This window comes from Callithrix jacchus, chromosome 1, assembly GCF_049354715.1.
Source record: "Callithrix jacchus isolate 240 chromosome 1, calJac240_pri, whole genome shotgun sequence".
In the NCBI taxonomy this organism is placed as follows: domain Eukaryota; kingdom Metazoa; phylum Chordata; class Mammalia; order Primates; family Cebidae; genus Callithrix; species Callithrix jacchus.
Genome location: NC_133502.1, coordinates 212,255,532 through 212,269,113, shown reverse-complemented (window position 1 = coordinate 212,269,113; position 13,582 = coordinate 212,255,532). Strand labels below are relative to the sequence as shown.

The window sequence follows — 13,582 nt, the reverse complement described above, 5'->3', positions numbered from 1 at the left end:
AAGGACTTGAGCTGCTGGTCTAAGGAGAGATGCCTTGCCTCCTCCTTGGGAGGCTGGGTCTCCTTCCAGCCTGGCCCCATGTCTCAGCCTTCTTGTGAGCCTGTGGCCACAGCCTCCCATGCGTCAGCGCATGCGACTTCCAAACAGTGTCCCTGGTGTGTGATCTTGGACAAGTTATTCAATATAGCTGTGCCTCAGTTTCCTCATCCATGAACCTGGGGAATGGGGTGGGGAATCCTCTACTTCACAGTATGATGGCTCACTCACAATGAGGGGGGATCAAACACGGACAGCATGTTGGAGCCGCGCGCTCCATGCATGTGCAGCACTAGGCCTATAGGCTAAAACCACCCCATTTTCCAGTCAAGAAAGTGGAGGGTCAGAAGGGTTAAGGATTTCGCCTGAGGATGCATCGCTAATGAAAGGCGGCCAGGACTCCAACCCCAGGAGTGACACTCTAAACCCCACTCCACACTTCAGGCCTGAAGAGCTCCAAGTTAAACTACACTCTCCTCCCAAACCACCCCCCAGACCCAGGTCAGGCCTCAGCCACCTGCATCCCAGTGTGGCCCTGGACAGCTGCATGTCTCCTACCTGGAGTGTCTGGCGTTTCTGGGCAGGAAACAGTCACAGAGTGTCTGAAGCAGTCATTGAGGCAGCTGCTGAAGAAGGGCTGGATCTGTGGGCAGAGAGGGCAGGTTAAGGGCCATTGTCTCCCTCCACCAAGGGGTGGACGGTCAGAGGACCCCTGCCCAGATAAGGCTGGGAGAATCGGAAAGGAGAAAGGCAGAGGCAGAGTCTCAATGGGCAAGGAATTCTCACTGCCAGCAGTGCCTGGTGCTAGAGAGGGCACAAGCCTTCCCCATACACCAGCAGGAACAACAGACTGCACACTCCCCTCTCTGTCCACACCCCACTCTCTACCTGTGCACGCTCCACTCTGTCCACACCACACTCTCTACCTGTGCACGCTCCTCACTCCCCCACACCACACTCCACCTGTGCACACTCCTCACTCCCCACACCACTCTCCACCTGTGCACACTCCTCACTCTCCACACCACTCTCCACCTGTGCACACTCCTCACTCCCCCACACCACTCTCCACCTGTGCACACTCCTCACTCCCCACACCACTCTCCACCTGTGCACACTCCTCACTCCCCACACCACTCTCCACCTGTGCACACTCATCCCCCACACCACTCCACCTGTGCACACTCATCACCACACCACACTCCACCTGTGCACACTCCTCACTCCCACATCACACTCCACCTGTGCACACTCCTCACTCCCCCACACCACTCTCCACCTGTGCACACTCCTCACTCCCCCACACCACTCTCCACCTGTGCACACTCCTCACTCCCCACACCACTCTCCACCTGTGCACACTCCTCACTCCCCCACACCACTCTCCACCTGTGCACACTCCTCACTCCCCACACCACTCTCCACCTGTGCACACTCCTCACTCCCCACACCACTCTCCACCTGTGCACACTCCTCACTCCCCCACACCACTCTCCACCTGTGCACACTCCTCACTCCCCCACACCACTCTCCACCTGTGCACACTCCTCACACCACTCTCCACCTGTGCACTCATCCCCCACACCACACTCCACCTGTGCACACTCATCCCCCACACCACACTCCACCTGTGCACACTCATCACCACACCACACTCCACCTGTGCACACTCCTCACTGCCACACCACACTCCACCTGTGCACACTCCTCACTCCCACACCACACTCCACCTGTGCACACTCCTCACTCCCCACACCACACTCCACCTGTGTACACTCCTCACTCCCCCACACCACACTCCACCTGTGCACACTCCTCACTCCCCACCACTCTCCACCTGTGCACACTCATTCCCCACACCACACTCTCCACCTGTGCATACTCCTCACTCCCCACACCACTCTCCACCTGTGCACACTCCTCACTCCCCCACACCACTCTCCATCTGTGCACACTCCTCACTCCCCCACACCACACTCTCCACCTGTGCACACTCATTCCCCACACCACACTCTCCACCTGTGCATACTCCTCACTCCCCACACCACTCTCCACCTGTGCACACTCCTCACTCCCCCACACCACACACCACCTGTGCACACTCCTCACTCCCCCACACCACTCTCCACCTGTGCACACTCCTCACTCCCCCACACCTCTCCACCTGTGCACACTCCTCACTCCCCACACCACTCTCCACCTGTGCACACTCATCCCCCACACCACACACTCCACCTGTGCACACTCCTCACTCCCCCACACCACTCTCCACCTGTGCATACTCCTCACTCCCCACACCACTCTCCACCTGTGCACACTCCTCACTCCCCACACCTCTCCACCTGTGCACTCCTCACTCCCCCACACCACACTCCACCTATGCACACTCCTCATCCCCCACACCACTCTCCACCTGTGCACACTCATCCCCCACACCACACTCCACCTGTGCACACTCCTCACTCCCCCACACCACTCTCCACCTGTGCACTCCTCACTCCCCCACACCACATTCCCCACCTGTACACACTCCTCACTCCCCACACCACACTCCACCTGTGCACACTCCTCACACCACACTCCCCACCTGTGCACACTCCTCACTCCCCCACACCACTCTCCACCTGTGCATACTCCTCACTCCCCACACCACTCTCCACCTGTGCACACTCCTCACTCCCCACACCTCTCCACCTGTGCACTCCTCACTCCCCCACACCACACTCCACCTATGCACACTCCTCATCCCCCACACCACTCTCCACCTGTGCACACTCATCCCCCACACCACACTCCACCTGTGCACACTCCTCACTCCCCCACACCACTCTCCACCTGTGCACTCCTCACTCCCCCACACCACATTCCCCACCTGTACACACTCCTCACTCCCCACACCACACTCCACCTGTGCACACTCCTCACACCACACTCCCCACCTGTGCACACTCCTCACTCCCCCACACCACTCCCCACCTGTGCACACTCCTCACTCCCCCACACCACACTCCCCACCTGTGCACACTCCTCACTCCCCACACCACTCCCCACCTGTGCACACTCCTCACTCCCCCACACCACACTCCCCACCTGTGCACACTCCTCACTCCCCCACACCACTCCCCACCTGTACACACTCCTCACTCCCCACACCACACTCCCCACCTGTACACACTCCTCACTCCCCCACACCACACTCCCCACCTGTACACACTCCTCACTCCCCACACCACACTCTCCACCCATGCACACTCCTCACTCCCCCACACCACACCCCCCACCTGTGCACGCTCCTCCCCACACCACTGTCCACCCATTCTGCTCCCTGCCCCATCCACACCACACTCACTCACCTGTGCACGCTCCTCACTCCCCACACCACACTGTCCACCCATTCTGCTCCCTGCACCCGTGCACACCACACTCACTCACCTGTGCACGCCCCTCACTCCCCACACCACTGTCCACCCATTCTGCTCCCTGCCCCGTGCACACCACACTCACTCACCTGTGCACGCCTCACTCCCCACACCACTGTCCACCCATTCTGCTCCCTGCCCCGTGCACACCACACTCACTCACCTGTGCACGCTCCTCACTCCCCACACCACTGTCCACCCATTCTGCTCCCTGCCCCGTCCACACCACACTCACTCATCTGTGCACGCTCCTCACTCCCCACACCACACTGTCCACCCATTCTGCTCCCTGCCCTGTCCACACCACACTCACTCACCTGTGCACGCCCCTCACTCCCCACACCACTGTCCACCCATTCTGCTCCCTGCCCTGTCCACACCACACTCACTCACCTGTGCACGCTCCTCACTTCCCACACTGCACTCTCCACCTGTGCACACCCCTCACTCCTCACACCACACTGTCCACCCATTCTGCTCCCTGCCCCGTGCACACCACACTCACTCACCTGTGCACGCTCCTCACTCCCCACACCACTGTCCACCCATTCTGCTCCCTGCCCCGTCCACACCACACTCACTCACCTGTGCACGCTCCTCACTCCCCACACCACACTGTCCACCCATTCTGCTCCCTGCCCCGTCCACACCACACTCACTCACCTGTGCACGCTCCTCACACCACACTGTCCACCCATTCTGCTCCCTGCCCCGTCCACACCACACTCACTCACCTGTGCACGCTCCTCACTCCCCACACTGCACTGTCCACCCATTCTGCTCCCTGCCCCGTCCACACCACACTCACTCACCTGTGCACGCCCCTCACTCCCCACACCGCACTGTCCACCCATTCTGCTCCCTGCCCCGTCCTCACCACACTCACTCACCTGTGCACGCCCCTCACTCCCCACACCGCACTGTCCACCCATTCTGCTCCCTGCCCCGTCCTCACCACACTCACTCACCTGTGCACGCCCCTCACTCCCCACACCGCACTGTCCACCCGTTCTGCTCCCTGCCCCGTCCACACCACACTCACTCACCTGTGCACGCCCCTCACTCCCCACACCGCACTGTCCACCCGTTCTGCTCCCTGCCCCGTCCACACCACACTCACTCACCTGTGCACGCCCCTCACTCCCCACACCGCACTGTCCACCCGTTCTGCTCCCTGCCCCGTCCACACCGCACTCACTCACCTGTGCACGCCCCTCACTCCCCACACCGCACCGTCCACCTATTCTGCTCCCTGGCCTGTCCACACCACACTCACTCACCTGTGCACACCCCTCACTCCCCACATCGCACTGTCCACCCATTCTGCTCCCTGCCCCGTCCACACCACACTCACTCACCTGTGCACGCTCCTCACACCACACTGTCCACCCATTCTGCTCCCTGCCCCGTCCACACCACACTCACTCACCTGTGCGCACCCCTCACTCCCCACACCGCACTGTCCACCCATTCTGCTCCCTGCCCCGTCCACACCACACTCACTCACCTGTGCACGCTCCTCACTCCCCACGCCACACTGTCCACCCATTCTGCTCCCTGCCCCGTCCACACCACACTCACCTGTGCACGCTCCTCACACCACACTGTCCACCCATTCTGCTCCCTGCCCCGTCCACACCACACTCACTCACCTGTGCACCCTCCTCACTCCCCACACCACACTGTCCACCCATTCTGCTCCCTGGCCTGTCCACACCACACTCCCCACCTGTGCACGCTCCTCACTCCCCACACCACACTGTCCACCCATTCTGCTCCCTGCCCCGTCCACACCACACTCACTCACCTGTGCACACCCCTCACTCCCCACACCGCACTGTCCACCCATTCTGCTCCCTGGCCTGTCCACACCACACTCCCCACCTGTGCACGCTCCTCACTCCCCACACCACACTGTCCACCCGTTCTGCTCCCTGGCCTGTCCACACCACACTCCCCACCTGTGCACGCTCCTCACTCCCCACACCACACTGTCCACCCATTCTGCTCCCTGCCCCGTCCACACCACACTCACTCACCTGTGCACACCCCTCACTCCCCACACCGCACTGTCCACCCGTTCTGCTCCCTGCCCCGTCCACACCGCACTCACTCACCTGCACTCGATGGCGACAGCACCCTCTGAGGCTGCGTACGGTGAGTGTGATGTTGGATCGCTGGTGGAAATCCTGCGGCCTGGGCTGAGGAGAGAGGCAAGGACAGGTAAGGCTACTTGGGTGAGAACCTGCTGTGGCTCTACCACGGAGAAGCTGTCCAGGGCACCCCTTAGGAACGCCAGGGGACAAATGCTTTTCAGGTTTCTGTTCCAGAAAATGCTGCATTTTTGCATGGAAGCCAGTTTGCTGTAAGTTCGTAAGTACATTTATTAACTGGTAAGGTCCTCTTTGCTTTGGCTGCTGGGAACTGGGGCTACAAATCTGTGTTCTTTCACACCAGCTGTATAGGGCCACACAGCACGCTTTTCCTGCCCAGCCTCCCAGGTAGCTGGGATTAGCGTGTGCCAGCACACCTGGCTTATTTTTGTACTTTTAGTACAGATGGCGTTTCAGCATATTGGCCAGGCTGATCTTGAACTCCTGACCTCAAGCCATCCACCCGCCTTGGCCTCCCAAAGTGCTGGGGTTACAGGCATGAACCACCATGCCCAGCCTATTTTATTTCATTAATTTCCTTTTTTTTTTTGACTCTGTTGTCTGGACTGCAGTATAAAAGCACAATCTGAGCTCACTGAAACTTCTGCCTCCCAAGTTCAAGCAATACTCCTGCTTCAGCCTCCCAAGTGGCTGGGATTAGAGGCATGTATCACCACATCCAGTTAATTTTTGTATTTTTAGTAGAGATGGGGTTTCACCAACTTGGCCAGGCTGGTCTTGAACTCCTGACCTTGTGATCCGCCCACCATGGCCTCCGAAAGTGCTGGGATTACAGGCAGGAGCCACTGCGCCCAGCTTCCTTTCTGTTTTTAAGAGACAGCGCCTTGCTCTGTCCCCCTGGTTGGGTGTATGGAGCCATCACGGCTCACTGCAGCTCCAGCTCCAATGTCAAGCCTGCGTGGCCTCCCAAACTATCGGGATCACAGGTGCGAGGCACTGATTTCCTTTAGTTCCCTTTATCTCTATTTCCACATTTCTTTTTTTAAATCATCAAATCCTTTTTGTAATAAACACAGCAAAACAGAAAGAGAACAAGGGAGCCTGTGGAGGAGGGAAGAAGGAAAAGGACTGAGGCATGGGCAGGACGGAGTCGACTGCCTTTCTATCAACCGTCAGATCAGCAGGGAAGAAAAAGGCAAGGCCCCAAGACCACTCCGGAGTAAGCACAGCATGAGCTCCAAGCTCCGGCAACACAATCCTGTCAGACCAGCAGAGAAGAGACTTGGGGCTTGGAGGGGGGCTCTGAGCTGAGCAGGGTCAGAAACGGTAGTTACCGCAGGCACGTGGTACATGTGCTCAAAGCAGCTGTGGTTCTCCGTATGTGGAAAGCTGGTCAGCAGGACCTGGTAGCGGGCAGATTTGTTCCACAGGGTGAAGCTCACGCGCAGCTGGTGGGCCTCCAGGGTCTCCACAGTGATGTCGGGGTCCCACATGCTGCCTGCGAAGGTTACACAGGCAGGCTGGGAGTGAGGAGGGGCGTGGGAGTGGGAGTGTGTGTGCGTGTGTGCAGCTCTCCCGGGCAGCCTGTTACCTGCGCTCACACACGGCGTGGTTCCTTTCATCCTGGTGTCCTCGCAGCCTGCCGACACAGAGGAAAGGGAACTCGTGAAGCCTCTGCCTTCGGAAGCCTGTTCTTCCAGACTCCTGACACCAGAACAGCTATGTCTTCTCCGATGGGAGCCTGTCCACTAATGGCCCCTTCAGAATGTGCTCCGGGACTGGACCCACCTTGGCATGGGCGCTAGTCTGCTTGCCTGATGGTCGTCTTTTGGGGAACCCTCCCAATTCAAGTGCATTCCTCCTGAGCTTCCTGTGTGTGACCAAGCAATCCTGGTCCCCTCCAGTTCCTTCGCTGTCCACCCACAGCTTCTTGTCCCTGGCTGCCCATCTTTGCCCAGGCTGAGAAGACACACGACAGGTGTGAATCAGCATGGAGGGACAGGGACTGAGCCAGTCACTTTGGGAACGAAGAAAGAACTGAGGAGACTGACTCCTTCAACAGATACTGATGGGCCCCAGCCATGCACCAGGCCCTGTTCCCGGCACTGCAGGTATGTGGCCAACAGGACAAAGCCCTGCCCCTGGAGACTCCAAGCCTGTGGGAGAGACCAATGAAAGCAAACATACAGCACACAGCGCCACGCCAGGGAGTGATGAGCCACGCGCGGGCACACAGCAGGGTAAGCCGAGTGTGAGCGCACGCATGTGTGCAGGGTGTCCCCAAGATGAAGAAGGTCAACACCATCCTTAACAAGCATTTCCGGACCACCTGCTAGATGCAAGGCAATTTGCGAGGCTCTGGAGATGCTGCAAGTGGGCAGAAGACCCAGACTTTGTTATCGAGCAGGCTCCCTGACACAGCTGGCTATGAACAGTGAGAATTATAGGGAGGCTGAGGCAGGAGAATCGCCTGAGCCCAGGAGTTCCAGGCTGCAGTGAGCTAGGATAGCCTGGGTGACAAAGTGAGACCGCCTCTATTGAAATCAAAAAGAAAAATGCAGGTAACAGCTGAGCCTCTGGGGAGGAGGGGGAAGTAGAAGGTGCACGTACATCGAAGGATGCCTGAGAAGAGAAGCCTGGCAGGAACCACAGACAGGGCAGACGGCGTGGGAAGGACAGGAACCACAGACAGGGCGGATGGCGCAAGAAGGACAGGAACCGCGGGCAGGGTGGACGGCGCGGGAAGGGCAGAACCACAGACAGGACGGATGGCGCGGGAAGGACAGTGCCATGCCTGGGATGAGTGTTCCGTGACGCAGGGAAAATGCAGGGTGGGAGGAGGAAAGCAAGCCATGGAGGCAGCACCAGGCTGCGGGCAGAGGCTGCAACTTCTCCACGAGGTGCCTGCGGCTTTGCCTTTATGCTATTTTCTGGGCAGGACGGGTGCTTCTCTAGGTAGAGGGAGGGACTCCAGTTCTCATGAAACTCCTGGGATCTTGGGCCAATGGCCACCGCTGTGCCAGCAGAGAATGGCTCTGCCTCGGGGAGTGGAGGCTGCAGCACAAGCCAAAGAACTCCCAGTCCTGGCCTCTGTTCGTGGGTGCTGGCAGTGCCAGCCACTGCTTTGCTGAGGGAGGGGGCTGGCATCTGTGCCACCTGCTGCTTCCTCCTCATAGAGCCCAGGGGGAGGGAATGCCTTGGGAGGGTGCTCTTACCAGGCACGAGGAAATTCTTGGACTGGTGGTTTGGGTCCCCGTCAGGGATGGGTTTGGGCAGGTGGTGAACGGTCACCTCATACTCCTGGTTAGGGTCAACCACGAAGTGGCTGCAGGTGAAACGCCACTGAAGAGAAGGCAGGAAGGGAAGGTGGACAGGTTACGCACACCTCTCTCACCCACGTACGCCCAAAGACCCCCGTTCCCACCCACTCCCAAACATTCAGCCAAAAACAAGAATAAAGCAACGACCACAGCAAAACCCAGTCAGGGAAATCAGAACCTTTGTCCTGTTTCCTCTGCTCTTTTCTGCCTGTTAAGAAAAACAGCCACCTGGATCTGGCCTCCTGAGCAGACAGTGAATAACGGAAAGCAGTCCTGCCCCGCACCAGGCTTCTCAAATTCTAGAACAATGGGTGTGAGACGGCTGAGCCAGAGGACTAGGCTGTGGAGATCTGGCACACAGGCAGGTGAAAACTTTGTCAAATGATTCTTCCTCCTTAAATGGGAAAGCCAGGGATCTCTGGAGAACGTTCTGTGGTAAAAAATTACGGAGGACAAGCTGGAGAGGCCCACTCACCCTGGGCCAGCAGGGACCTTAGTTGCAGAAATCAATTTGTGCTGAGTCATTTTCTGGGTGGTAGAGATTACAGATACCGACTCCAACCCCCACTCTAGTTGCCCCGGAGGAGAGGCCAGGGGTCCTTCGCTTCTAAGTGGATGTAGGAACCTGGTTCTCACCATCACACAGCAGCCAAGTTTGGGGGTTCTAATCTAACATCAGAGAGGGGTTCTGTCTCTGCTGCTTCTGTCTGTGAGAGATCTAACTTGTTTTCAAGCGGCCGTTTGCAGATTTAAACCAGTAGTCTTCAGACTAAGGCTTGCATCATAATTACTTGAGGGGCGGTTAGGCAGCCGTTGCTGGACCCCACCCTAAGAATTTCTGGCCTGGGAAGTCTGGGGTGGGGCCGTAGAACAGATTTCTTCTCTTCTTTTTTTTGATATGGAGTCTCACTCTGTCAACAGGCTGGAGTGCGGTGGCGCATTCTTGGCTCACTGCAACCTCCACCTCCTGGATTCAAGCGATTCTCCTGTCTCAGCCTCCCGAGTAGCTGGGATTACTGGCGTGCGCCACCATGCCCAGCTAATTTTTGTATTTTTAGTAGAGGTAGGGTTTCACCATGTTGGCCAGGATGCTCTCCATCTTTTGACCACCCGCCTCGGCCTCCCTAAGTGCTGGGATTACAGGTGTGAGCCACCGCGCCCAACCAAAACACACATTTCTAACAAGTTCCCAGGTGAGGTTGAGGCTGCTGATCTAGGGAGCACACTTAGGGACCCACTGTTTTAAACAAACAAGAATCAACATTTCAACACATAGCAGTGCGCAGCCGTGTGAGACTGAGCTGCGGAGCGCTCATTTGCCCACCTGCGGCAGCTCTTTGGTCTGGGCCGCTTTTTCTTCCTGAGGGTAAACCCCAGCTTAATCCACATTATACAGAAAAGGTGTCATAGGAAGTTACACAAAGATGCCAGGAGGCAGGGCTGTGGAAGTTGTCTTCCAATTCACCGTGCTTTCAGAATGAATAGCTCCGTAAAGTGGGAAGAAAAAGCGGGGTGTGTCAGGAAAGCTTTCAAAATACACTCCGTCCCTCAATATTGCTCGCCACGGCCACACTTCTCTGTGGACTTCTGCCCACCTGAAGCTGCCGTTTGGAATTCCTCAGTCTCTCTCAGCGCCTCTGGGTCTTCACTGCTCTAAATCAGGGTCTGAATTTGGGGACAAGTCTGTACTGGTGTCAGCAGCAGACCATGATCCACTCAGGAGCTGTATTCTTTTTTTTTGAGACAGAGTTTCGCTCTTGTTACCCAGGCTGGAGTGCAATGGTGCGATCTCGGCTCACTCCAACCTCCGCCTCCTGGGTTCAGGCAATTCTCCCGTCTCAGCCTCCTGAGTAGCTGGGACTACAGGTGCACACCACCATGCCCAGCTAAGTTTGTTTTTTTTTTTGTGTGTGTGTGTGTGTGTGTGTGTGTTTTGAGATGGAGTTTTGCTCTTGTTACCCAGGCTGGAGTGCAATGGCGCGATCTCGGCTCACCGCAACCTCCGCCTCCTGGGTTCAAGCAATTCTCCTGCCTCAGCCTCCCGAGTAGCTGGGATTACAGGCACGCACCACCATGCCCAGCTAATTTTTGTATTTTTAGTAGAGACGGGGTTTCACCATGTTGACCAGGATGGTCTCCATCTCTTGACCTCGTGATCCACCCGCCTCGGCCTCCCAAAGTGCTGGGATTATAGGCTTGAGCCACCGCGTCCGGCCTAGTTTTTGTATTTTTAGTAGAGACGGGGTTTCACCATGTTGACCAGGATGGTCTCCATCTCTTGACCTCGTGATCCACCCGCCTCGGCCTCCCAAAGTGCTGGGATTATAGGCTTGAGCCACCGCGTCCGGCCTAGTTTTTGTATTTTTAGTAGAGACGGGGTTTCACCATGTTGACCAGGATGGTCTCCATCTCTTGACCTCGTGATCCACCCGCCTCGGCCTCCCAAAGTGCTGGGATTATAGGCGTGAGCCACCGCGCCCGGCCAGGAGCTGTATTCTTACCCGCTTGTGGTGATGCCTCAGTTTGGACAGAAACTCGAACCTGACACACAAACGTTCATTGGTGTTTAGCTGCAGGACAGATAACTCTGCACCCTCGAGGTACAGGATGCTGGCTGGAGGACAGAGGAGGAGAGGAGGCAAACAGATACAGGTCAGCCACGACAAGTGCCAGGTGTGTCACCTCCCTGTCTGCTGTGGTTGTTCGCTCTTGAAAGAAAATCTGCCTGTCTAACCCAGCTCTCCACTTCCGGTCCCTTTCAGCTCGCTCTCTGCGTACCTCCTTGCAGACAGTTATTTCCCAGCTGGGCAAGGAAAAATGACACTTTACACAGGGCTAGAAGCAAAGGCTTTGCGAATTTGCGGTGAGGGCTTTGACAGCCTGGCATGGGTTCAAACACAGCTGCGCCATCATCCTCACGAGGCTGCAGCAGTCAGCAGGAGCATTGAGGCTGGGGACTTCCAGAGAGAATTCCCCCAGGCCCCGGTCACAAATCTGGGACTGGTGCTCATTCGCCCCAGTTGCCCCAGTTCTGTAACATAAACTCTCTATTCCTGAATAGGCTCCCAGGATGTTTTAAAAGTGGCCCCTGAATTAAGGGAACAAACAGGCTGGCAAATGTGTTGCCATTTTCTACCTCATTTTTGGTATTGCAGTCACAAAATTAACCACTTGATTTCTTTTTCCCCCAGGGTGCAAAAAATGTTAGGCTGAAGGTGTCCTTTCGTGAGGAATGAACTGATGGGAAGGCATCACTGCAGTTAATATCCAAAATGCTGAACAAGCACTAACACTTGAAATGATGGATCCTTTCAACAGTAAGTTTGAGCCCTCATGTCTGAGCATAGGACTGGGAGCCCAATCCTGAGCCTAACTGAGAGAGCTGACAGGTGGGTCTGTGGACTCACTCAGAGGCAGGGAGACTCGCCCAGGGTCCTGCTGGCAGGTCCACTCACCGTCTGTCTGCAGCGTCCATTCAATGTGAGCCACGGGGAACAGGTCTCCTTGCTGGGTGCGGACAAAGCGAAGCTCGATCTGCAGCTCTTTTGGGGAGGAGGGGGTCAGGTTTTGAGGGTGGATCCAGCTGTCATCCAGGCAGGTACCTGGCAGCCAGGGAAGAGGACCACTCAGAGACTTACAGTGGAGACAGATGCCCCAGCAGCGGGTACAGACAGCTAAACGGCAAACAGCTCAGGGGCCTGTGACCTGCTAGCCTGTGACCCGTGGCTGCATCCTCAGCTTCGCCGCCCTGCTCCCTCTTCTCTAACGTGTACTGGGGTCACTACAAATCTCTCAAGTCTAAAGGGAATTTCAGGAGGGAAGACAAAGTACACAATTGATTTTGAGATGAAGCTGTGACTGGGCATGAGGGCACAGGCGGGATAGGGCTGTAGGAAGAGCTGCTTTATTTTTATATGTCAGGGGTCCCTAATTGGCTCAGACACTTGAATATGTGCCTCCTCTTTGAATGAAAACAAAACAAAATCTACACCACAGATGTCTCTCACTTTACAGTGACAAGCTGTGGCAAATCAAATTACATTACGGATCCGGTAGGGCAGCACCCCAGGGAATACTTTCACAATCCCATGACCGTTCTGTTTCTCCCTTCCTGACTTTTGCATAATGAATGCTCTCGATAGGAAGCGCAGGTGCACGCATTCATGATTCTCCGGGATCCCTCCTGCTGACGGCTGTAACTCACAGCCTGAACCTGGAGTGGCACAGCAGGGCTTCTGCCAGAAGTTGGCACCAGGACGTCACTTGATTAACAAGGCAACAAGAAGAACAGAAAAAGATGACTTACTATTTTTGACTGTGCAGTTTAGCCCCTGTGGAAAGAAGAGAGTGGTTATTACAGCTGGGAAAGGGCTTTAATTCACGTGCTGGGGCCAGATGCCCTTCCCTGGCTAGGAATGCCGTGACACAGCCCGCCCTTCTCACTTTTGGGGCATAGGATGAGGAGTGAGTCCAGTGATGGCAAAGGGAACTGGCATTTTATGGGGAACTGCTACGAACTGGGACCTTGACAACTTTAAAAGATGCTGAGAGCGTTTTCTTGGGGTATGCTGAGAAAAGGGCCCCTATACCTCCTGGGGTTTCCAACCTTCCTGGATGACACTGCTACAAGAGGTGTGGAAGGGACAAGGGGCAGCATTTACAGTGTCTGTGACAGATCTGTTGGGGAACATTC

At 56.5% G+C, this 13,582-nt stretch overlaps 1 protein-coding gene across 2 annotated transcripts in view; it reads right to left on the bottom strand.

Annotated features, from left to right (window-relative positions):
- Nucleotides 1-13,582, bottom strand: part of IL17RA (interleukin 17 receptor A) — a 29,611-nt gene that overhangs the window by 4,300 nt on the left and 11,729 nt on the right. Inside the window, exons 2-9 of one of the 2 annotated variants that reach the window (XM_002743520.6) lie at nt 13,196-13,220; nt 12,345-12,491; nt 11,391-11,503; nt 8,785-8,911; nt 7,161-7,208; nt 6,904-7,067; nt 5,573-5,656; nt 595-679 (exon numbers count right to left, since the gene is read on the bottom strand). In XM_002743520.6, coding sequence (XP_002743566.4) covers nt 595-679; nt 5,573-5,656; nt 6,904-7,067; nt 7,161-7,208; nt 8,785-8,911; nt 11,391-11,503; nt 12,345-12,491; nt 13,196-13,220 — 793 coding nt within the window. The remainder of the gene's footprint in view (nt 1-594; nt 680-5,572; nt 5,657-6,903; nt 7,068-7,160; nt 7,209-8,784; nt 8,912-11,390; nt 11,504-12,344; nt 12,492-13,195; nt 13,221-13,582) is intronic. The other variant, XM_054242104.2, reaches the window with a different exon arrangement.